The following is a 22801-nucleotide window of genomic DNA, read 5'->3' on the forward strand; positions in this document are numbered from 1 at the left end:
TTGTATATCTTATCTGAAAAAATATCCACTTTATAACACATTATTTGCAACATTAATGCAGATACAAACAACCCTCTGTTGAGAGAATTCTGAAGAGTGTCTTACCACAGTTCTCCGGAGCATATTTTGTACCTCTTCTGTGAAGGCCGGCGAAATAGCTTCTTGTAAGGTACTCTTTTAAGTACTAAGAACAGTCTTTTTACAGTTGTTTTGTATAAATATCCTGTATACCTACTTGGTAACTATAGTACACCTGATAGTATCAATCTGTTTTTTTAGGGGAAGATTTCTTACCTACTGGTCAGGGCTGTTGTCACAGTCATGGGAAATCAAGTACATATGCATTTATATGTACTATGTATCAAATACATAGCATCATAGTGTACAAGATTGGATGGTGAATAATTGGTACCCCAATCCATAAGTCATTGTATTTTGCTCTTGCTTAAATTACCAAGTGCTGTATGTTTTGATTTTTAAAAAATGTTTTTCTCTTCTGCAAATGTATTTTTTTAAAGTGATGGTTAGCAACTTTACACAAATAATGGAACATCACATTAATATGTTTAAAAACTCCTTCATCAAATATGCATAGTGTATATTCTGAATTGTTTCTCGTGTGCTTCAAAGACCCTCCTATGGTTTGCTAGTTCTCTGTTAATGGAAACTGAAGTTTGTAAGAGTTTTAGGACAAAGGTAAGAGTTAGGTATACCATTGTGTTTTTTCCGTCAGAAATTGGTGTTAGCTATTTTCTCTATTATAAAACAAAGATGACAAAATTACAAACATACTCCACCTTGTATGATAGGAAATAGATACTTCTATCTTTGTAAAGTTTTTCTAAGAGCTTGTAAGTTCTTGACACCAATAAATTGTTTTCCATGGTTGCAGTGTTACAAGGTACAGATTTTGACTTGTTTTCATAATTACTGTAGAAAAGAAGAATGTTTTGTGGGCATGTAGTTATAAAGTTTCAGTTCTCCAATAGCTTTATTGAAAAGGGATGTTTGAACTTGGGACAAGTATTGTCATTTCCTTCCCCTTGTCTCTCTTCTGTGGTCCAGCTGTCTCTAACAATGCTTGACTATTCTCAGATGTCTCTAGTAATGCAAAAAAGCAAGTATGACTAAGTATGTGTAGTTAGGCCAGGTGTGCTCCTTTTTCTATGAATTTAGCATTTCCTCCAAACCTGTCACCATTTGAACTCTGGCAAAATAAAATCCCTCAAATAGACTTAAGCGATTTTGAGCTTGTCTTTAACTAGAAAGTGAAACTGAACCTATATTATCATCTTTCTTCACTAGTGGGAGCAACAGTTCTACTCAGCCAGGCTTCAGGATCTCCTTAAATGTATTCCCTCAGAGAAAATAAGGTAGATTTTAGGTTCACTCATTGACTCAGGTTGGTCACTCCTTTTCTCTTTGGAAGGAACATTGAAGAATCTGTAGTAGGGGATAATTGCAATGCAATTTTAATTTTGCTACATACTGAAAAAATTTAGGCATAGCAACTTACCTAAACTATTTCTGCTTTCCTTGAAACAAATCTTTCTGCCTAATATAGTAACACTTAATTGACTAAAGCAGAACAGCAGTGTACTTTGGTTACTTTTTTAAAAATGGAGTAATATTTTTCAGTGACATTTGGAGGTACGGATAGCCATCATATAAATTTAAAAACCTGTCTTTACAAAAATACTGCTTGTGCATGTAATAGAACCCTTTTTTTGTTTGAATTTTTGGTTTGGGGTTTTTTTTTAAGCTTATGATGTCAAGGAAGAGCCCAATAAATTGAAACTCATTTGAGATCAGTTATAATTTTTGCTATTTTTTTATTCTTAACTCACATCCTTCCTTGGAAAAGCACAGATAGAATCATTAAGTTCCAGCAAACCTTTCATGGTGCTCCTACTTTCTAGATTATGTGATTGCTTTGGACATTCAGTGTTTTTATTTGCATAGTATTCTTTTTTAATGAGATTTTTCAAAATTATTTATCAAATTTTAATCATTCAGCTAAAATAAATCTTATGTGACTCCCTCTATACAAATTGCCACTCTATAAATAATAGAAACAGGTACCAAAGGGGAACATTTTCACCCAAAAAAAAAAAAAAGTTTTGATGTTTTCTTTCAGTGAGTTACACTAGTCATCCCAGGAAAAAGAAGTATAATTGAAAGAAATGACACTAATGTAAGAAAGAATTTACTACATTATTTTCTATGTGGTTTTAATTCATACTTGACTGAGCAATTAGAAAAGGCTGGTTCTAGATACTCTAATCACACCAATGAACAGATATCTATACACACAGTCACACTAGAGTGTGAAATCATGCTCTTCATTTAAAGCCCCAGGATTTAAGCAAGTATTAATTTAATAATATCTGAGACCTTTTTCAAGAAATATAAGAGTGGCTGTCTTTACTTGGAGCAAAAAGGTGTAACTGCCTTATACCTTTGTTCTTAATCTTGACTACAAAACTCCTCAACATTATAAACATTTAGGCCCATTTAACAAGTTCATTAGCTGAAATTACAGACTTTGAATAACTTCTTAATACAAATATACACTACTTTCAGCATAGGAGAACTTAGATACGAGATCAAAGTGGAAAAAAGCTCCTCTGGTCCCTAGATAAAAAAGTTTATTTCTGAATTTTCTTCACTTTTAAATGCAGAATAAAAATTTTATAAAAGATAATTTTAGAAATGTATCATCAATTAAATTTGACTCACACTATACTTCAACTCCAGATTTGATTTTAATATATAATCAATCATTGGTTTGACCATTGCCAATAACAGGGTCATGCAGTTGGTATTCAATAAATATATCACAAGGCTAAGTTTTTTAAAGAATCTGCCAACTCAGATTATCCTAGTGTATAGAATGTTTCAAAAATTGGAATTCCTACAGAACCTAACAGTTTGAGTCTGAAACAGCACCAGAATGAGTGAGAAGTACCATTATGTTTTTTTTGATAGGTGAGGAAAAAATTAAAAAGCACAAATATGCATTTCTTATGAATTATCACAACTAGTGGCAATAATAGTTTGGAATACGAATATAATGACGACGTTCAGTGAATTTACTCACTAAAGGATACTGAGGAGTATATTTAGTAGTTTACAATATCTGCAATCGTTAGCAGTCCAAGTAGATGTTAGAGTGACATTCAATCTATCTCTTAAGATATCTTAAAATATTTAAATCACAAATCTCTCAAAATCAAGACAAGTCAGGCAGCTCTCAAGACAGAATTGAACCTATGTGAGAAGGGGAAAGAAACAGTTAAAATTTTACTATACATAGTCTGTTTTCAGCCTGTGAATGTAGTAGTTTCTAGAAGTGATGAAGATTTCCCTGAATATCTCTTTTGTGCCTCAAGCTAGTTCTTATTCCTCTATGAATTTCATTGGATGCTCACCCCTCCAAAGGTATTTTTATACAAGAGTCAGAGTTTCAGGAAAAGCCCTGTTTGTTTAAACCAAATTTGTATTTCTCCAAGTGAAATATAATTTTTAAGAATATACACACAATTCCCCATCAATCTCTGAACCACCAAAAAAAAAGAGTATTGATTATACATGGGAAAGATTATTTTCTTTTGTATTTAATGCAGTGAATGTGTAGTCAACATTACCATTGAACTAAACATCTGAAATTTGATAAAGTGAAACAAACAAATTAGTCTTCTGTTAATGGTTACTATCCGCTAGATACATCTCAGGTTGTAGAATATCAGGCTTAGAGACATCTGAGTACACATTGCCAGCATAGAACATAAGTCTCACATAAGGTATAATCGAAAGTTATTTCAAACAATTATCTCATCAATAAACTTTCTGTAGTAACATCAAGTTCATGGAACATTGTTTTTAGCAACAAACAGTGATGATATGCAGATGGAAGCATGTCATTTTAAACATGATACATTAAATAGAGCATGTTGAGGTCAAAGCCTTTCTGTAGAAAGGGAATTTAATTGACATTCAAGCATAGTATATAAACAGATCAAAATAGTTCTATTATAAGAAATAGTATTTAACAACTTATCTCTAAAATAAAAATACTTTAAAAATCAGCTTCAATGAGATTAAATTTATTGTTAAAGAATCTTCCTTTAGAGTGAAATATACATTTTTCAGCTTTTCTATAACTTTTCTAGCATAACCCCCACTTTTACCCCATCCCAGTCTATTATTTATTAATAAAGTAGTGCAAAGCATCATCTGCTGCAATTTCAACTGAGTGTAATCCCCTGCCAAGTCAGGGAAGTAAGACATTCTCAACCAACCAAATTATTTTTCTCCAGAGGTATGCTCCCTCAATATACCAGGGAGTGAGATACAAAAACTACTTTAAGAGTCTTGGGAATGCAATTTTTAAGTGTATATTCTATGATAATAATAGTGAAACATTGTTAAAGGCAACCACCACCCCCAAGCAGTTTATTTTACAAAACAGGTTTTCATGCATTATCAAGAATTTTTTTTTTTATAAATGTAGTGAAACACTGGCATATCACTTAGCACACTGCATTCTCCTCTACATTAAAATTCACACTAATAACAAAATCATAGTATGAATTAAAAAGCATTTCAGTAATCTAATGAGAAAGCAGAGGAGTTTTTTTTGTGAGAGCACTTGAGTATTAAAATATTTTTAGATGCACAGATACAATCTGACACCAAAAGCGATATGGATATAGTTTGCTAGTATTTTTGATAACTATACTGGGTTGCTAATTTGCTAACTCTGTATAAATTAAATTAGTGGTAGGTATAAAAATTCAGATAGGCAACTGTTTATAAACTGGCAGTATTTATGTGGTGTAGTCCTGTGGAGATTTTAAGGTTGTAGATGGAATGATTGTTAGAAGGTTTGAAAGTTTTCTTTATAGAATTGCAGAGTATTGAAGATTCTCTTGAGGGAGTGAATGTACCTTCACTTATTAGCTTAAAATCAGCCTAGTCATACCTAAGTAATTTGCACAGGAGTGAATGTCAGGATCTAAAGCCAGAATATATGTTAAATTGAAATGCATCTATTCCATTATTCAGGCTTTGGGATTTCCCTACCTTTTGAAATGTATAAAACATAGAAAAGTGTAATGGATTACTTTTGAGATAAAAAATAGTCACATTAAAAAAAAACTTTAAAATCAAATTGACATTTACAATTGATGTCGATTTAATCAGAGCACAGGTGAGTAATCCACTTGTAATTAGATAACTATATATCTTCCAATGTTATCATTCTTCTTATATTTGTTCTTTCAGTGTGTTATATTATTATCCACAGCTAACTAACAAGGCTTTCACACAGCAGTAGCAAAACCTTTATCAAGTTGAGTCTGTACAATAGAAGTATATTTTCAAAGACATATGCCTTTGTACACTATTTACAAATTCTCTCCATCATGATAAAAAAGGCAAAATAAATAAAAAGCAGAAAGAAAGGAAATGCTGCTGAGGCTGAGGGCTTTTTCTTTTATCTTCCCAAACAGATGCTGGTCTCCTCAGTGCTGGGAGCTGGCTAGCCAAGATTGTTTTTCTTTCTTTTATATGGGCTGTGAGAAGGATCTGGTTTCAATTCTTGGTACTGCACCTGTTTAAACAGAGTTCAGAGAAATACTGTTCAGGTGGCCACTTTCTAGCAAAGAAAGGAAAAGCAAAGGAATGAGAGACTGTGCTGGGGGGAAAAAGTGCTCACTCTAGAAGCTATATGGGATCTGCAGCTGAGATGCAGAAAGCAATAGAATGACAGAGCAAGAATAAGAAGGGAAATCCTGTCAGAAACTGCATGAAGCCCTGATGTGAACTTTAGTAATGGCCTTCACTAACACATTACATTAAAAGCAAAACTATATCGATTTTAAAGGGCTTGATGATGGTTTTTTACAATTTAGTGTGTGTTTGCTTAATACAGTCTTAATTTCCATCCAGCCCACTGTCACAAAAAAATCCTTTATTTTATTCTGAAAACAGCTGATGGTTAATGGGCATTAACCTCAAAGGATTTCAGAGGTTTTAGAGATACGCTACACTCTTCAAAAAACTCTCCTCACAGACCTCCAAAATATACTTCTTTAAAACTTACTTGTAATTCTTGCAAATTCTGGAAAGATATTTTTTCTCCCTTAATGTCCACTGGCATATTTTGATTTCATCATCTAATATTCCTATTTCCTCCCCTCAGGTCATAGTGACTCCCATCACAAACTCCAGCTGAACTAACTTGGAAGAGTATCCTCCCTGACAGCTCTGGTAGGTTCTTTATGCAACTGCTCTTTCTCCCATTCTCTGTAAGTTCTTCTTAGATAACACCCCAACTGGGCTAAAGTTCTGACTGGTAAAATCTGCTACACAGGCTTTATTAATTTTACTCAGCTCTTGTAAAGCGTTTGCATTAGAAGGATATAAATGCTAAAACCCAGAGCCATACTACATTAAAATAATAGCAATAATAATAACAAAACCTACATACCACTTGTACATCTGAAGGGACTCTGGAAAGGAAGTCAAGTAGTTCATTGTTATCAATTGCATATGGACTCCGAAGCTTTTTTGTAAATTTATTGATTCCTGAAAAAGTGATAGATTAAACATTATTTAACCAAAATTGGACATAAACAAAGCACATTTCTGGCAAAAGTGTTGTAGTAATTGGAAGATCTAACTTGTATGCCTTGAACCAGTGAACCAAATGCACCCAATTTTTTCCCTCTCTTCCTCTTTTTCTCCTTCATTTCTTCCTCATTCCTCAGTTGCTGCTCTTTCACTTTGTACTTTAGTAGCTTATTCCAAGCAGGAAAGGGTTTCTATGTGGGAAATAAAGGAGGTTCCCTGGCGGTAATTAGCAATCTCTTGCATTTTTCCCTGCTGTGTTACAGTATACTTAGAAGCCTTACTTTAGTATTTCATTTCTGATGAAACTTACTTTCCTACTTTTTGGGTTAATATTTTTAAGGCAAGATGTCTAACTTATTGGTTTCCTCTTTTCCAAAAAAATGCATATTTTTGGAGGTAGGGGTATGTGTTGCTGTTATGCCCGATCAATGTTTAGAAGACACGTGATCTTCATTTTTTTTTCAAACCGGAAATGAAAAGATTTGCCCCCAGCTTTGTAAAAAAACACCTTTACATGAAATCAACAAACTGGTAAAAACTGAGCCATAAACTAGAGCATTTTGGCTCTTCTTCAGGGAGTTCATGCAGAATAAGCTTCTAAAATCTGTCTCCTCATGTAAGACCTATAGTCTTAAATTTCTGGCTAATATTTCAGCAATCACCTACCACCCAAAGGAATACTTTTCTTGTTTTATTTTGTTTTATGAAACACGAGGCACAAACACATTCTGCAAAATTACTTTTAAGGCAGCTAGTCAGTGAGGCCACTGCAAGTTACATAGCTAGATGTCTGCCCTGGGCTCCAGTTTCTGCAAACCTGGGAGAACAGGGCATTTGCCACCACCTATTGCAACAGAGGTAACTCCACAAGCCAAGGCAGGTCTGACCCTAGGTAGACTAATTTTTTCAATAAAGAAGCATCTGCCTTAACTATCAGGAAGAAATGAAAGATGAACATACAATACGAAGTAAGAACATAGTGGAAATTAAATTTTTCTTCCCTTATATAATGAAAGTGCTGTCTAAATTCAATTTCTTTGAATTACAGAAATTAGGAAAGGAAAAAATAATTACCATTTCCCCCACCTCTCACCCAGGCTGTAAAGGTAATGCTAATGATAGGGGATAAGAGGGCTTGCTCTATATATGATAAGTTGGGCCAAAAAGAATAGGGAAATAGGAATCTTAAAAGCAGAGGGCTTGGGATATAAGACTTGAACTCACTTTATTCCAATATATCTCTTCAAAAGCCTTAAAGAGAAAAAAATTTTTGCTTTCAGTATAAGCACATGCTTTCCAAAGCTAAGACCTATTTTGGTTCTTTGTGTTTTGTATAGGTTTAGCAATCTTAGGTATATGTGTAGGCAGGCGAGGGGCAGGTAGAGAATTATTCTTCTACCCAGTCTTGTTTATGTATTATTAACATTGTAGTAGATCCTAGAGATGGAAAATTGTTTTCCAAACCAAGAATTTTGTCAGGAAAGAAAGAAGAAGAATGCTGCAACTGACAATCTCCTAAATGGAGCCCAGGTGCATAGGAATCATTGGCATTGCAGCATACTCACATTAAAAATTAGGACCGAAAAAAATCACCTTTAATGTAGGTATTTGTAGAAACAGTCTTATCTAGTACACATAAAGGGATCTTTTTGTTCCTAAGGAACCTGCAAGTGCCAAGGACCCTTTTTCCAGATGCTAAAGGTGACCTCTTAAACAGGCAGCCATGTATAGTACCATGTTTACATATACTTCCACAAGATAAAATACAACAGCAAAGAAAGCATATTTTCTTAAATGCACCATATGGATTGAAATGCCTCTGCTTGTATATAAGTGGTGAAAATAAATCAGAGGGATATCTAGACAAAGCTACACTTTGATATATGAAGAATCTGTACAACTAACACATTTATAGTATGATGAAACCTAGTGTGCCAGATAAGAAAAATACATTTTGCAGGTAGACCTAAATCTTTATACTGTTGTGATTTTTAACTGACCTGTCTCTTTTCATCATGGAGTAGCTTCATGACCATAAATACAGAGAACTGCTGACAGTACAACTCATCTCTTAAACACAGTTTGTTCATAGCAGCTAAGACAGTTTGGGGGAGCCTGGGAGGGTTTACTTACCCCAGACAAGGACAATGTATCTCAGCGGAATGCAGTACAGGATGACCGTGAACACACAGAGGGCTACAATGGCCAGCCAGCTTAAGAATGGGACAGTCCAGTTGAAAGTACTGAATGGAAAATTAACACATCAGCAATCTGAGTACTTTATACTTTTTTCCAATATTGAAATACATATGATTCTGACTTAACTTGGGACCTAGTTAGTCGGCATTTCTCTCTGGAATAGATTCCAGTTGTAATAGGTTATCAGAAGACACAGGCTAGTTCATCATAATCTGCTCAGTTCCATGAACACAGGGCCCAGGTAAAGAGTCTTGCTGCCAGTTTCTCCAGATTGTCCCAGGCGACTTCAGCATCTAAAGCTGTTGCACTACTTGGGTGACTTCCCACATGGAAAAAGATCTTTATTTTTCTACTGCTAAGACTAGTAACCATCCTTGTTTTCTCCAACTTTTCAGAGGGGAATGCCCCTGGGCCTACCATTCTTCCTTCTGTCAACTCTCAGTATTCCCCATATTGGGAATAAAATGTTGCCAGCATGGTTATGTAAAAAAATCCTCTGAATGTTAGAATTCCTTAGAGGAATACTCATTTCCTACCTCAGCTATGTTTCAAATAGAACTGGAAATCAGGAAAGAACAACAAAACAGTTAGCCTTGCAAAACTTCACCTCTCATCATTGCCCTTCTTCCCAGAAATACATAGGGAATTAAGAAATAAAATCAGCATTGCCTACTATTATCTCTCATGTACTTCTTGTGAAGGAGAGCATTCTGGCAAAAGTAATTGGTAGCGTAGAGGGCTGAGTCAGAGAAGGCTGCAAGACTCAGTATTGACAATAAGGCAGAATAGCAAACAGAAACAAGACCAATGAACGGAAGTAGAAGTTACAAAAAAAAAAGTACTGAGGAGATGGGAAGGAATTTACTGAGACAAAAAGGGAAAAGAAAAATGAAGACAAAGGCAAAAAATATGGAGTAGAAAATCAAGAAAATGGAACATGGGACGATTGTAATCACAGAAGGCTTTTTGTGTGGAAGCCAGTCTGGTACTTAAGAGTGTGCCAAAATTATAAAGAAAACAGAAACACTATGTAGAGCCTCCAGGGTTGGGCATATAAATATATCACCATTTATAGGCATACCATTGCATTCTTTCAACTTTCTCCTAAGAGTTCATTCACTAAAGAGGAACTAACATATCATGTCCTGTGACCAAGAAGTTAGCAGATCTGTATTCAAAGCCTAGATTCTGTTATGTGGATTTAGCTGAGTCAACCTCTCTAACCCTTTCTCCATTTATAAAATGGGATAGCTTTTATTCTGTCAAGAATAAAAAAGTCGTTGTGATGGTAACATGTTTATGTGAATCAAGTTGAAATTATTAGAACTAATCAACTCAAGGAATTTCAATTTTGGTACTTTTTTCTTATGAGACAGTGAGAAGGGCCCTTAAGACACTTCAGAAAAACATATTGTTCATGTAGACAAATTCTTCTAATTTCCTGGTACTGTATCTTGTACTTAACTTGAGGTGAGTTTTTTCAGGCAATTTTGACCCAATAAAGGATGATTGCTCAGAGATTTTCTTCTACACAGTGCCTCAGCATAATTAGGAATTAGTTGTTCCTTAGCTTTGTGGCATGTAGCTTGCTTTTTGTCTCTCTAGGTCAAAATTATTGCCTAAAATTTTTTCTACTAAATGAGCCAATGTTGGGTCAATCTGGGTATCCTATTTTCAGTAACCCTTCGGGTCTGGCTTTTCTGTCTTTGTCTTTTTCCTCTGTGGTCAACAACAGTGAGCATCTGTAACTAACTGTCACCAGGTAAAGGATCATGCCTTTCCTTCCTGATGGACACCTTTGCTTCTGCTTGCTTGTGGAGAGAACAGAAGGCTGAGGGTATGCCTGCTTTCCTGCAGCTCAGCTCAGAGCCATCCATCACAACTACTCCATGTGTGAGGGCACTGGCTCTTCACTCAGAAAACCTTCCTTCTGGGCAGCCCCACTGAAGAACTCCCTATGTTCTTCTTACTCTTACTGGAAGGATAAATGGCAAAGAATCTCCACCAGTGTAGCTGTTAGGAAAAAAAAAAAAAGACTGCCCTTCTCTATTTCTACTCTCTGCATTATGGAATCTAAATCTAGAATATGATCTTCCCCCAAAAAGGGGTGCAATTCAAGAAAGTTCTGGAAAGATTAGTAACAAGACATGGTAATTATAGAGCCCTTTCATTTTGTGCTTAAAGATTGCTTCTGAATCTGCTTTCTGGATAGATGCTTTTAATTCCATGTGACCCCAGGAGAATTTCTCTTTTAGCATGCAAAAGATCATTTTGCAGGAGAGATGGGTCCTACAAGACTCATTGGCTCCTATGCCATATTCCTGTACCTTAGCTTAGCATAGGAAGTTCTACAAAACCCAGGTTTTCCAAAGGCTGGAACACCACCAGGATCTGGTCATATCCCTTAGCTAGTCATGTTTTCCAGCCAAGCATCTGTTCTGAGGCCTTCTACCACCTAGAGTAACAAAGGAGCTGCTTCTCAGGCATTCACTAGCCTGATCCTTGGTCTTTTGGTATAAATGAGATGTTTCTGTCAGGTATTAGCTCACAGTGTACCCCAGATAAAAGACAATACTCAATGGGGAAATGCCCCAAATTCAGGGCTTCATAGTGTTTCAGTGGATAGTGTGTGGAAGACAGGTAAATATTCTCGGAGATGGAAGGAAATACACAGAGGAAGTAGGAGAGAGAAAAGATATGGGAACAGTCTTCAGAAGTCCAAAACTGAATGCTTCCTAAAGGCACATCTGGGAGTGAGAGGGGGGCTGTTCTGTCTAATATAAGAAAGTAGACACTCAGCACCTGGACATGTGGAAATATATTAAACAAAATTATACAAAACAAAATGCATTATCCCTTGCAACATGAAAGGCACCAAAGGAATGACTCACACCTTTAAATAATTTACTCCTTTTCAAATTCATTGTATGCCAAAGGATTCAAATCTGTAGAAAACTTTTGGTTATGAATAATAAACAAAGAATAGATACATGAAATAGGAAAATAAAGGTTTCTCCAGAATTTGGCACCCCTTCTTGAGCAGACCATTAGCAATCATCATATAGGCCAATTTTTACATAATTTAGAAGTATGTAATACTTTTAACTGGTAATTCTTATAATACATCTTGTTTTTAAAAAATATAACACTGTTTTAAGTAAAACGTAAGTATGTAAGATTAAGAATTTAAGTTTCTTAATTTTGCATTAGAGCTCAGTGAAGATATATTTCCTTATTTTAAAAAATTAAGGAAAAGGGATTTGGTTTTTATAATTTTAAAAATTGTGTGTATTTTCTAAATGACAAAGCATTAGTTTATTGATAATTATGATCTCAGCTATTTAAATACACACTTGAAAAAATATTTTTGCAGGGCACCATAAATACAATTTTAAAAAAAATTGAGTCACTTGATGAAAATGTAACTAGGCAATAACAAAATGCAGGTGTATCTTAATTACCTGAAGTCCTCATTTAGCTTGGTTTATTCTTTCCTATCACAATTTCATACTCCGTTTAAGAACAAAGTCTTTCACAGTGAAAAATGTGCTAAAATTTAGGACGGTGTTATTTCTTCAAAGCTACAAGTGTGACTTCTTTCCAACCAATATGTTCTAAATTTCAGGAAGAAAATTGACAGAACTTTCATAAAGCCAAAGACTGGCAGAAATAAAGTAAATAATGATAAAACTGAGCAATAGATCACCCAGAAGGAGTGTCCCCTGCCAAAAGGAATGTGGCATTTCACCCTCTGAGAAACAAATGGACACCCTGTCCCACGGAAGACTGGGGCTTACATGTCACCGTCACTCACTTCTTTATCCTTTCGCCAAAGGAAGCCACTTCATCTAGGATGTTCTGGACACTGACACATACCTCCTGGATGGCGTAGATTTTATTTATAAATCCCTTTTTTTCACTGTCCTAAAATGCAATTAAAAAAAAATTCTGTATGAGTAAAGGTTTTCTTCATTGCTTGAATTCTTTGTGTTGTCCTTCTCTTGCATTTTTAAGTAAACTTCATTTTTATGTGTATATAAATGGATAATTGGAACCCGTGAAAATATCAGGATTTTAAGGGACATGAGGAGGAAAGGGACCCAGCATCATGGATTTGTGCTTACAAAGGTGGCTGCAAAGCAAGAGACTTGGGTTCCATTGCTCTTGTCCTGATGAGCAGAAGAAACAAACATTTTCGGGAGGAAGATATAAGGGACAGGGGAGGTCCCAGAATTACTAAACCCGAATTCTACAGTGCTTCTGGATCCACTGAGACACTACTTAGTGGACCCATTTTCTTGATCCCACCCACCGCCCACATACCCAGCTTTTGTTGTGGCTCAGATATTTCAGCAGCAGAGAATGCTAGATGCAATTGGGATTTGTGAGCAATGAAAACTGCAAAAAACACAAACTACCAAAACCTGAAATCTACGTGGATACTGCTTAGATCATATACACACTAAGCCTGACCAACTTCTTAAAAATAAAAGTCATATATTATATACAGCAGTATATGCTGTATTAGGTTCTAACTAAACATTTTTCCCCTTTTTATACTTAGTTCTTCATTTTAAAACGTTGAATTTAAGCAAAGCTGGTGTTCTTCAGGTAATAGATAGTTGGAGATTGAGCATTAAACCACCTAAAGAGTGGTGTGAGCCTAGGAGAGATGTACATATTTTGCAATTTTAGACCCAAAGGAAGAAATAGCGGTGGCCTTTCACAATTGAAAATTCTGCTTAGTAGCCTGGCATCACAGGCACTTGCCTAGGCTGTTTGGTGGAGACCATCCAACCCTGATTCTTTGACTCCATTCCTCCATGCCAGCTTGAATATCTGTGGAAATGTAGATCCAATTTCATTACTTTAACTTCTTTGAACACTTGCACACTATGCCAGAACACTTGAGACCTCATGTGGCAGTCAGTGCTTGCTGAAAGCAGCCAGGAAGCTAGAATAATAATGTCACGTTGCACATTTACATACTGACTTTCATTTCAGAAGAGTCTAAAGCACTCTACACTGTGAACACTTGGCCAGGGCTGGCATTCCGCCACCTCAGAAACTACAGGCAAGTGAATGACAGATGTGTGTGCCTCCTCCAAGGACAACAGGGTACACTGGGACTGAGGACATGGAGGCCAGTTTTAATAACAATCTTTGGTATAGATACCAGTTACTTAGAGCCTTCATTTTAAATTCAATTCATGTGGAGAAATTTATATTATTCATCTTGCTTATGCCAAAATGGATTGTCAGTTAGGTAGATGAGATGCATAAAGCTTAATAATGGTATTGGGAACAGTTAGCTACTCAGGGTTCCCTACTGTCTTCAGAAGTCACCATTCACTTGTCATGACAGACGGTGCATCAATTTCTTATCTTTCACGCTCTCCAGTAATAAAGTGTTAGTTTCATCTATACAATTGTGTATGGTAGAATAAAATGAATAACCAGTGGCTTTTTCCTGTTCCTTTCAAAACTACAAAGTTGGACTGCCCCAATTGTGTGTCCTGTAATATTCTCATCTCAAGCACCAGCTAAGTTCATTTATGTCTATGAAGCAAAGTACTGTTAAATATTTAAGCACATACAGAATAAGTCAAACCAGTTGAAGCATGCTCGTTGTACAATGAAAGTCCATTGAGAATGTCTTCCAGCTCAAAATTATGTGAAAAAATATTTTGCAGTAACAAATATATGAAATACCTAGGTAAAACCTCAGCAAGATAGGTACAAAACATACATGAAGATTTTTTTTTCAGTTGCATATATAGGTTTAGTGAAATTTCAAGCAAATCCTAATATTCAGAGTGGAGAAAATCAGGAGAACTTAAGTGTTTCTAAAATTTGTTTGGACAAATAAATAAATATAGCTAAGAAATTTTACAAAAGAGAAATCATGAGGAGGCATTCAGTATACTCCATATTTAAAATGAGATATGGGCATCAAACGATTAATATATGATGAGGTGTCATACACAAAGGAAATAAGGAAGTACTGTTATTGGGCAGTTGTGTTAACTATTTGGAGAAAGTTATGTTAAATCCTACCTAAAATAGACTATCAAATCTGAGATAGCCCAAATCTATCTTAATATCTACCTTAAACAGCCCTAAATACATTCCATATTAATTTTAAGAAGTTAGTATATATCACAATCAAGTCAGTTTCACCCCTGAGATGCAAGGCTGGTTCCACATACACAAATCAATAAAGTAATTCATCACATAAATAGATCTAAAGACAAAAACCACATGATTATTTCAATAGATGCAAAAAAAAAAGGTCTTCGATAACATTCAACATCCCTTCATGTTAAAAACTCAATGAACTAGGTGTTAACAAAACACACCTCAAAATAATAAGGGCCATTTATGACAAACCCACAGCCAATATCATACTGAATAGGCAAAAGCTGGAAGCATTCCCCTTGAAATCTGGCACAAGACAAGGATGCCCTCTCTAAACACTCCTATTCAACAGTATTAGAAGTTCTGGTCAGGGCAATTGGGTCAGAGGAAGAAAGGATATTCACATAGGAAGATAGGAAGTCAAACTGTCTCTGCAGATGACATGATCCTATATCTAAAAAACCCTATCATCTCAATCGTAAACTTCTTAAGCTGATAAGCAACTTTAGCAAAGTCTCAGGATACAAAAATCAATGTGCAAAAATTACTAGCATTCTCTATACACCAATAATAGACAAGCAGAGAGCCAAATCATGAATGAACTCCCATTCACAATTGCTACAAAGAGAAGAAAATACCTAGGAATGCAGCTAACAAGGGAAGGGAAGGGAAGGAAAGGACCTCTTCAAAGAGAACTACAAACCACTGCTCAAGGAAATCAGAGAAGACACAAACAAATGGGTAAATATTCCATGCTCATGGATAGGAAGAATTAGTATCATGAAAATGGCCATACTGCCCAAAGTAATTTATAGATTCAATGCTATTCCCATCAAACTACCATTGACATTCTTCACAGAATTAGAAAAAACTACTTTAAAATGTATATTGAACCGAAAAAGAGCTTGTATAGCTAAAACAGTCCTAAGCAAAAAGAACAAAGCTGGAGGCATCACGCTGACTTCAAACTCTATTATTAGGCTACAGTAACCAAAACAGCATGGTACTGGTACAAAAACAGACACAAACACAAACAGAATAGAATAGAGATCTCAGAAACAAGACTGCACATCTACAACCATCTGCTTCTCAACAAACCTGACAAAAACAAGTAATGAGGAAAGTATTCCCTATATAATAAACAGTGCTGGGAAAAGTGGCTAGCCTTACACAGAAAATTACAACTGGACGTCTTTCTTATACAAAAATTAACTCGAGATGGATTAAAGACTTAGATGTAAAACCCCAAATTATAAAAACCCTAGAAGAAAATCTAGACAATACCATTAAGGACATTGGCACAGGCAAGGATTTCATGACGAAAACATCAAAAGGAAGCATTTTGCATGCAACCAAAGCAAAAATTAACAAATGGGATCTAATTAAACTAAAGAGCTTCTGCACAGCAAAAGAAACTATCATCAGAGTGAACAGACAACCTACAGAATGGCAGAAAATTTTTGCAATCAATCTCACAAAGGTCTAATATCCACAATCTACAAGGAACTTAAATTTACAAGAAAAAAACAACCCATTAAAAAGTAGACAAAGGACATGAACAGATATTTCTCAAAAGATGACTTTTTTTTTTGACCTTGAGTTTCACTCTTGTTGCCCAGGCTGCAGTATGATGGCACGATCTTGGCTTGCTACAACCTCTACCTCCCAGGTTCAAGCGATTCTCCTGCCTCAGCCTTCTGAGTAGCTGGGATTACAGGCATGTGCCACCACACCCAGCTAATTTTTTGTATTTTTAGTAGAGATTGGGTTTTACCATGTTGGCCAGGCTGGTCTCGAACTCCTGATCTCAGGCGATCCACCTACCTTGGCCTCCCAAAGGACTGGAATTACAGGCGTGAACCACTGTGCCAACCCAAAAGACATTTATGCAGCCAACAAACATGAAAAAAAGCTCAACATCAGTGATCATCAGAGAAATGAAAATCAAAACCACAATGAGATACCATTTCATGCCAGTCAGAATGGCTATTATTAAACAGTCAAGAAACAACAGATGCTGTTGAGGCTATGGAGAAATAGGAATACTTTTACAATGTTGACAGACAAGTAAATTGGTCCAACCATTGCGGAAGACAATGTAGTGATTCCTCAAACACCTAGAACCAGAAATGCCATTTGACCCAGCTATCTCATTACTGAGTATCTACCCTAAGGAATATAAATTATTTTATTATAAAGATACATGTACATGTATGTTAATTGCAGACTATTCACAAAAGCAAAGCCATGGAATCAACCCAAATGCCCATCAGTGAATCAGTGATTCACTGGATAAAGAAAATGTGGTACAGGGCGGGGTGCAGTGGCTCACGCCTGTAATCCCAGCACCTTGGGAGGCCGAGACAGGCAGATCACGAGGTCAAGAGATCAAGACCATCCTGGCCAACATGGTGAAACCCCGTCTCTACTAAAAATACAAAAATTAGCTGGGTGTGGTGGTGCACGCTTGTAGTCCCAGCTATTCAGGAAGCTGAGGCAGGAGAATTGCTTGAACAAGGGAGGTGGAGGTTGCAGTGAGCTGAGATCATGCCACTGCACTCGAGACTGGCAACAGAGCGACACTTGGTCTCAGAAAAAAAAAAAAGAAAATGTGGTACATATATACCATGGAATACTATGCAGACATAAAAACAAATGAGATCATGTCCTTTGCAGGTACATGGTTGGAGTTGGAAGCCATTAACCTCAGCAAACTAACGCAGGAACAGAAAACCAAACACCACATGTTCTCACTTATAAGTGGGAGTTAAACAATGAGAACATATGGACACAGGGAGGGGAACAATACAGATTGGGGTCTGCTGGTGGTGGGGGTGGTGATGTGGGGAGGGAGAGCATCAGGATAAATAGTTAATGCAAACAAGGCTTAATACCTAGGTGATGGGTTGATCGGTACAGCAAACCACCGTGGCACATGTTTACCTATGTAACAAATCTGCGTGTCCTGAGCATGTGTCCTGGAACTTAAAATATAATTAAATTTTTGTAAAAAGTTAAAAACAAAAATGAATTATAAAAAGACAAGATGATATAGGGAAACTATTTACTGACCTTGGAAGAGGAAAGAACTTTCTAAACATCTAAAAAGTAAAATAAATTACAAAGGAAAACAATTTACAGCAATGGTTACATAAAATTTAAAACATTTCAGAAGTCACAAATTTAAAAGGCTAAGTGGGAAAAAAATAAACAAATACCATATTTCCCAAATAGTAAATATCTGAAAATTTTTTCATTGCATTTTTGTTTATAACAAAAAGACAATATGTTGGATGGCATTAATTATAGTACATACAATTGATAGATTATGAAATCAGAAGATATTTGGAGGGAATATATAATGATAAAAATGCCTATAATCTAATTGAACTTGAAAAAAAAGTAGGAGGTAAATATAATTTTATGTAATCCTAATTTATGTTTAAAATGGCTATGTTGGGAAAAAATGAAGGAGATGTATCTTCTTCATACCTTCCTGTAATATTCAAATTCTTTGCAATTAATATTTTACTTTTGTAATCAGACTATTTCCCCAATTTTTTTAAACACTGCTAAGAAAAAGATGGTTAAAAGAAATAAATAAATGGGTACTTGGCTTGTCTATTTTTTGTATTTTTATAAGCTATATTAAATTATTTTTGGAAAAAAGTGGAATATAAACAAACACTCATTATTAAGTGCTTTAAAGTGCTTTTCACATAATTCAACCAATACTCAAAACCATCCTACAATGTAGTTATTTTTCTCCACTCTACAGAAGAGGAAACTGAGGCTCAGGGAAAAGTGACAGCACTTGGATTGGGACAATTCCTGGCTAACTCCAGAGCCTGTACTCTCTATAATAATCATGTGTATCCTGGAAGGTTTCAGTTCCTACCAAGAATTCCATTGAGATAAAGAAAAATGGTTTGAAAATGTTTAGAAAATGTAGACACCATAATCTAGCCATGAGACTCATCACACAGCTAAAATCTTGAGTAAGAGAATGAAATCCAGAAACTTGCTTTGAAGTGAAAGATGTCTTAGAAACCACCAGATTTAATGTCAATAATAAGGTATGCAAATATTAAATGCAGGCCCTTCATTCAGAAGATGTGTCAATTGAGGCATCCGTGAAGAATTTTTAACAGCTACTTTAAAATCCAAGTGCTGATGTATGATTATTGGCTAAGGATTTTTTAAAATTTGCTCACTCTTCATTTGCTTTATTATTACTGCACTCCCAGCCCACTGCCACTCTGTTACCCTCAACCACCAAAAGAAAAAATAAGATGGTTTGTCTGTAATGTTGGCAAAATTTTGAAAAGCAAATGCTTTGGGATAAAATTTTCATTTAAAAATCTGTCATCAAATTCTGTATTCCTCCACTGTGGTCTCCAACCAATGAAGTAATTACTCTTTATATACAGTATATGACCCAAAACTGCAATGGGTAATGAAATTGCTGTGCTGCATTCCAATATTTCACACTTTTTTTCAATAATGTTCAATACTATATTAGTAGAGAATAAATTGGTATGTTTCCTTTATTGTTGTTTTTGTTTTCCTTTATAAAGCAGCTTGGATGAAAGAAATATCATAAGGTAGTTAATCACCCAATCTTGGTAGTGACACTGGGGTATTTTATTTTTTTTAATGCATTATTAAGGTTTCTTTTGAAAATGAAAAAAAAAAAATACCCACAACAACAGCTATAAACATGAATCTGAGAATATATGAGATTTATATTGCACAACTATTTCTAATGATTCTATATAATGTTTCTAAAAGCTCTCTTATTAGGTTTTAAATAGTCCCTAAAACATCACTAACTGTAAAAGTTGAAGTACAGTGATTCTTTAACATATGCCTACTTTACTATGACATATCACAACAGAAAGTTAACTAGATTCTTCCAAAGAAGTACCTTATACCTAGTTTTGAGACATTTAAGAAAATCTAAAAACCTAAATAATCAATAGTCATACCTTACATATTTGAAGAATCCTATTAATTGACTTTCAAGCCAAATGACAGATTCTCCCCTTCACTGAGTCTGTTCTGAATGGGAACAGGAAGCCAAAGTGACGGGTAAACACTCTGGGACTGGTTTCTCCTGCCAAGCTGCATCCTAGCTTAGCCACTAATGCATTTAGGGACCCTGCCAGTGGTCATTGTCAACCATATTAAGAAGTTATCTGCTGAACACCTGTGCTGTATTAATCAGAATTAGCAGGTATGTAGAATATATTTGCTAGAATTATTACTATTATAAGATCAATGTTATTTCACTTTCTAGGGTGAGAGAGTGTCTTAAGAAGAATGAAAGGGAGAGCTACTAAATGTTATGCTAGGATACTGAACATAAATGGAACTATACCAGGGCATATGGTCACCTTATTATTTCCTGGAGGAAGTATTCAGATTTGAGATACCTTCTATCCCAAAGAGCTAATTAATCTTTATCATAATTTTGCTTCTCCTTTAAAGTCTTGCTTATATAACCTTTGGCAAAAGGTGAATGATATTTGCTATGAGACTGACTGACTTATTTATTTTTTGAGACAGAGTTTCACTCTTGTTGCCCAGGCTGGAGTGCAATGGCACTATCTCCTCTAACCACAATCTCTGCCTCCTGGGTTCAAGCAATTCTCCTGCCTCAGCCTCCCAAAAAGCTGGGATTACAGGCATGTGCCACCATACCCAGCAAATTTTGTATTTTTAGTAGAGACAGGGTTTCTCCATGTTTGTCAGGCTGGTCTTGATCTCCCGACCTCAGGTGATCCACCCGCCTCAGCCTCCCAAAGTGCTGGGATTACAGGTGTGAGCCACCGTGCCCGGCCTGAGACATAATTATTTATTATAGTTTACCACTGATTGCAGTTCTTCTCTGGACAAGTATGGACTCACATAGCATAAAGTATAAAATTATGTTTGGAATATGTTTATGTTTCCCGTGATGGATGCTAAAGATGGTTTTGGTGCACTACTTTCTCTAGTTCACTTAGTCAAGTGCCCTGCAAAATAGACTTCCTCTCAGATCTATACTTTCAACCTACGGAAAATACATTAGATGGGAAGTATGGAGTGGATAAAGGCACAAAAAGAAGTGATCAAATGTTTTCTCTGTGCCAATCTTTATTCTTTTTCAGATATAAAAAACCATGTTTCAACCTGAAATCTAGAATACTGAAATTCTCAGAGAGCAGTTTGGCAATTGACAGAGTCCCTTGGCTACTGAATCTTACCTAAGTGTCTTACTCAGTTTTTACTGTATCAGATCTTGTGCAGTTGGTGCCTTGCCTCTCTTCCTGATACTGGCCATGAAAAATAGAAACACTGTACTGACACACTGAAGTACTCAGTTGTTTAAGGTTAACAGGATAAATGGACACCTTTTAACAAGACAGCATATTTTTCTCTTAAAACAGTTCTCCAAAACATTTTGGTTTATGTTAAAAACAAAATTTTGAAATATTAGAGGAATTATCAACTATATGAAACTTTTTATGCATGTTTAGTTTTGTACCAGATAACTTAGTGTTAACCTGTCAGAGTGTATTTTAGAAAAGGATGGTAAATTCTTTTTAATGTTACATTGAGATTTTTTTTTCCCTTCTGCTGACTTGGCACAAGTTTTTTGTTTTGTTTTTGCTTTTTTGCAGAATGAGTGTTTACCTGATTTTAATTTTTTGCTTCCTCTTTTGCAAGATAGCCTTATGCTTTTCAGAGCTCATTTCTACTATGTAATTTGTAATAGCATTTAGTTGTGCTTTACCTTGTTGGCTCAATCTTATACATGTAATTTGCATGCAACTTTAAAGGCGATTGTAAAGTAAAAAGAATTTGGAGAGAAATATTCTCTGGGCTAGACAATGCAAACAACAGGCATTTTTATGTGGCAGCTGGCACTCTAAGAGTTATGCTAAAACCTATGAAGGAAAGAATGGGAAAAAAAAGGGAGGAAAGAAAAAGAAGAAAGGAAAAACGGGAGAGAGAGAGGAAGAGACAAAGGAGAAGAGGGAGAGGAAAACACGTAAAAGAGATACTCTAATGGAGGGAGAGAAGATGAGGAGACTTTGAGAAGTGGACTATGAGATAGGGAAGGAAAATATCTCTGGTCAGAAACACAAATGACATAAAATCAAGACAGAAACAAAACTTGCTAACCATGTTAACTTCTACTTCAACAAAATTTATTTGTAAAAGGCTGGACTAAAATATTTTTCATTAAATGTAAATAAACGTTACACCAAGCATCCAGCAATGCAGATGGACCTGTTCTCAGGAGGAAGAGTACCCTGGAGTCAAAGACTGAAGACCCACCCCGCACCAACTTTTGCTTTGAGATGAGGTCTCGCTTTGTCGCCCAGGCTGGAGTGGAGTGGCTCCATCACAGCTCACATTACAGCTTCAACCTCCTGGGCTCAAGCAGTCCTCCCACTTGAGCCTCTCAAGTAGCTGGGACCACAGGTGTGCATCACCACATCTGGCTAATTTTTTTTTTGGTAGAGACAGGATCTTGCTGTGTTGCCCAGGCTAGTCTTAAATTCCTGGGTTCAAGCAATCCTCCTACCTTGATCTCCCAAAGTGCTGGGATTATAGGTGTGAGCCACCACACTGAGCCAAGAAAACCCTTTTTAACTGTCCTGCAAATATAGTCATCCCTCCACACAGTCGGTTTGCATCCATGGATTCAACCAATGGGCAGTTACATCAGAGACTTGAGCATTCACAGATTTTGGTATCCATGGGAGGTTCTGGAACAGATCTCTCAAGGATACCCAGGGACCTGTATTTGAAAGGTCTTAAAAGAACTATATATCAA

General features: G+C 35.9%; 2 protein-coding genes across 11 annotated transcripts in view; one reads left to right on the top strand and one right to left on the bottom strand.

The window, feature by feature from the left end:
- SLF1 (SMC5-SMC6 complex localization factor 1) overlaps positions 1 to 12816 on the top strand; it is a 97554-nt gene extending 84738 nt beyond the window's left edge. Inside the window, exons 23-25 of one of the 2 annotated variants that reach the window (XM_064376151.1) lie at positions 62 to 169; positions 6206 to 6273; positions 12461 to 12816. In XM_064376151.1, the coding sequence (XP_064232221.1) occupies positions 62 to 82 (21 nt within the window). In that variant the 3' untranslated portion in view covers positions 83 to 169; positions 6206 to 6273; positions 12461 to 12816. The remainder of the gene's footprint in view (positions 1 to 61; positions 170 to 6205; positions 6274 to 12460) is intronic. The other variant, XM_064376152.1, reaches the window with a different exon arrangement.
- MCTP1 (multiple C2 and transmembrane domain containing 1) overlaps positions 1809 to 22801 on the bottom strand; it is a 583843-nt gene continuing 562850 nt past the window's right edge. For all 9 annotated transcript variants that reach the window (XM_064376156.1, XM_064376155.1, XM_064376154.1 and 6 more), the window contains 4 exons: positions 12650 to 12759; positions 8770 to 8879; positions 6494 to 6591; positions 1809 to 5614 (listed from right to left, as the gene is read on the bottom strand). In XM_064376156.1, the coding sequence (XP_064232226.1) occupies positions 5543 to 5614; positions 6494 to 6591; positions 8770 to 8879; positions 12650 to 12759 (390 nt within the window). In that variant the 3' untranslated portion in view covers positions 1809 to 5542. The remainder of the gene's footprint in view (positions 5615 to 6493; positions 6592 to 8769; positions 8880 to 12649; positions 12760 to 22801) is intronic.

This window comes from Aotus nancymaae, unplaced genomic scaffold (assembly GCF_030222135.1).
Source record: "Aotus nancymaae isolate 86718 unplaced genomic scaffold, 86718_ANA_hifiasm-v0.15.2.pri h1tg000014l, whole genome shotgun sequence".
Taxonomy (NCBI): Eukaryota; Metazoa; Chordata; class Mammalia; order Primates; family Aotidae; genus Aotus; species Aotus nancymaae.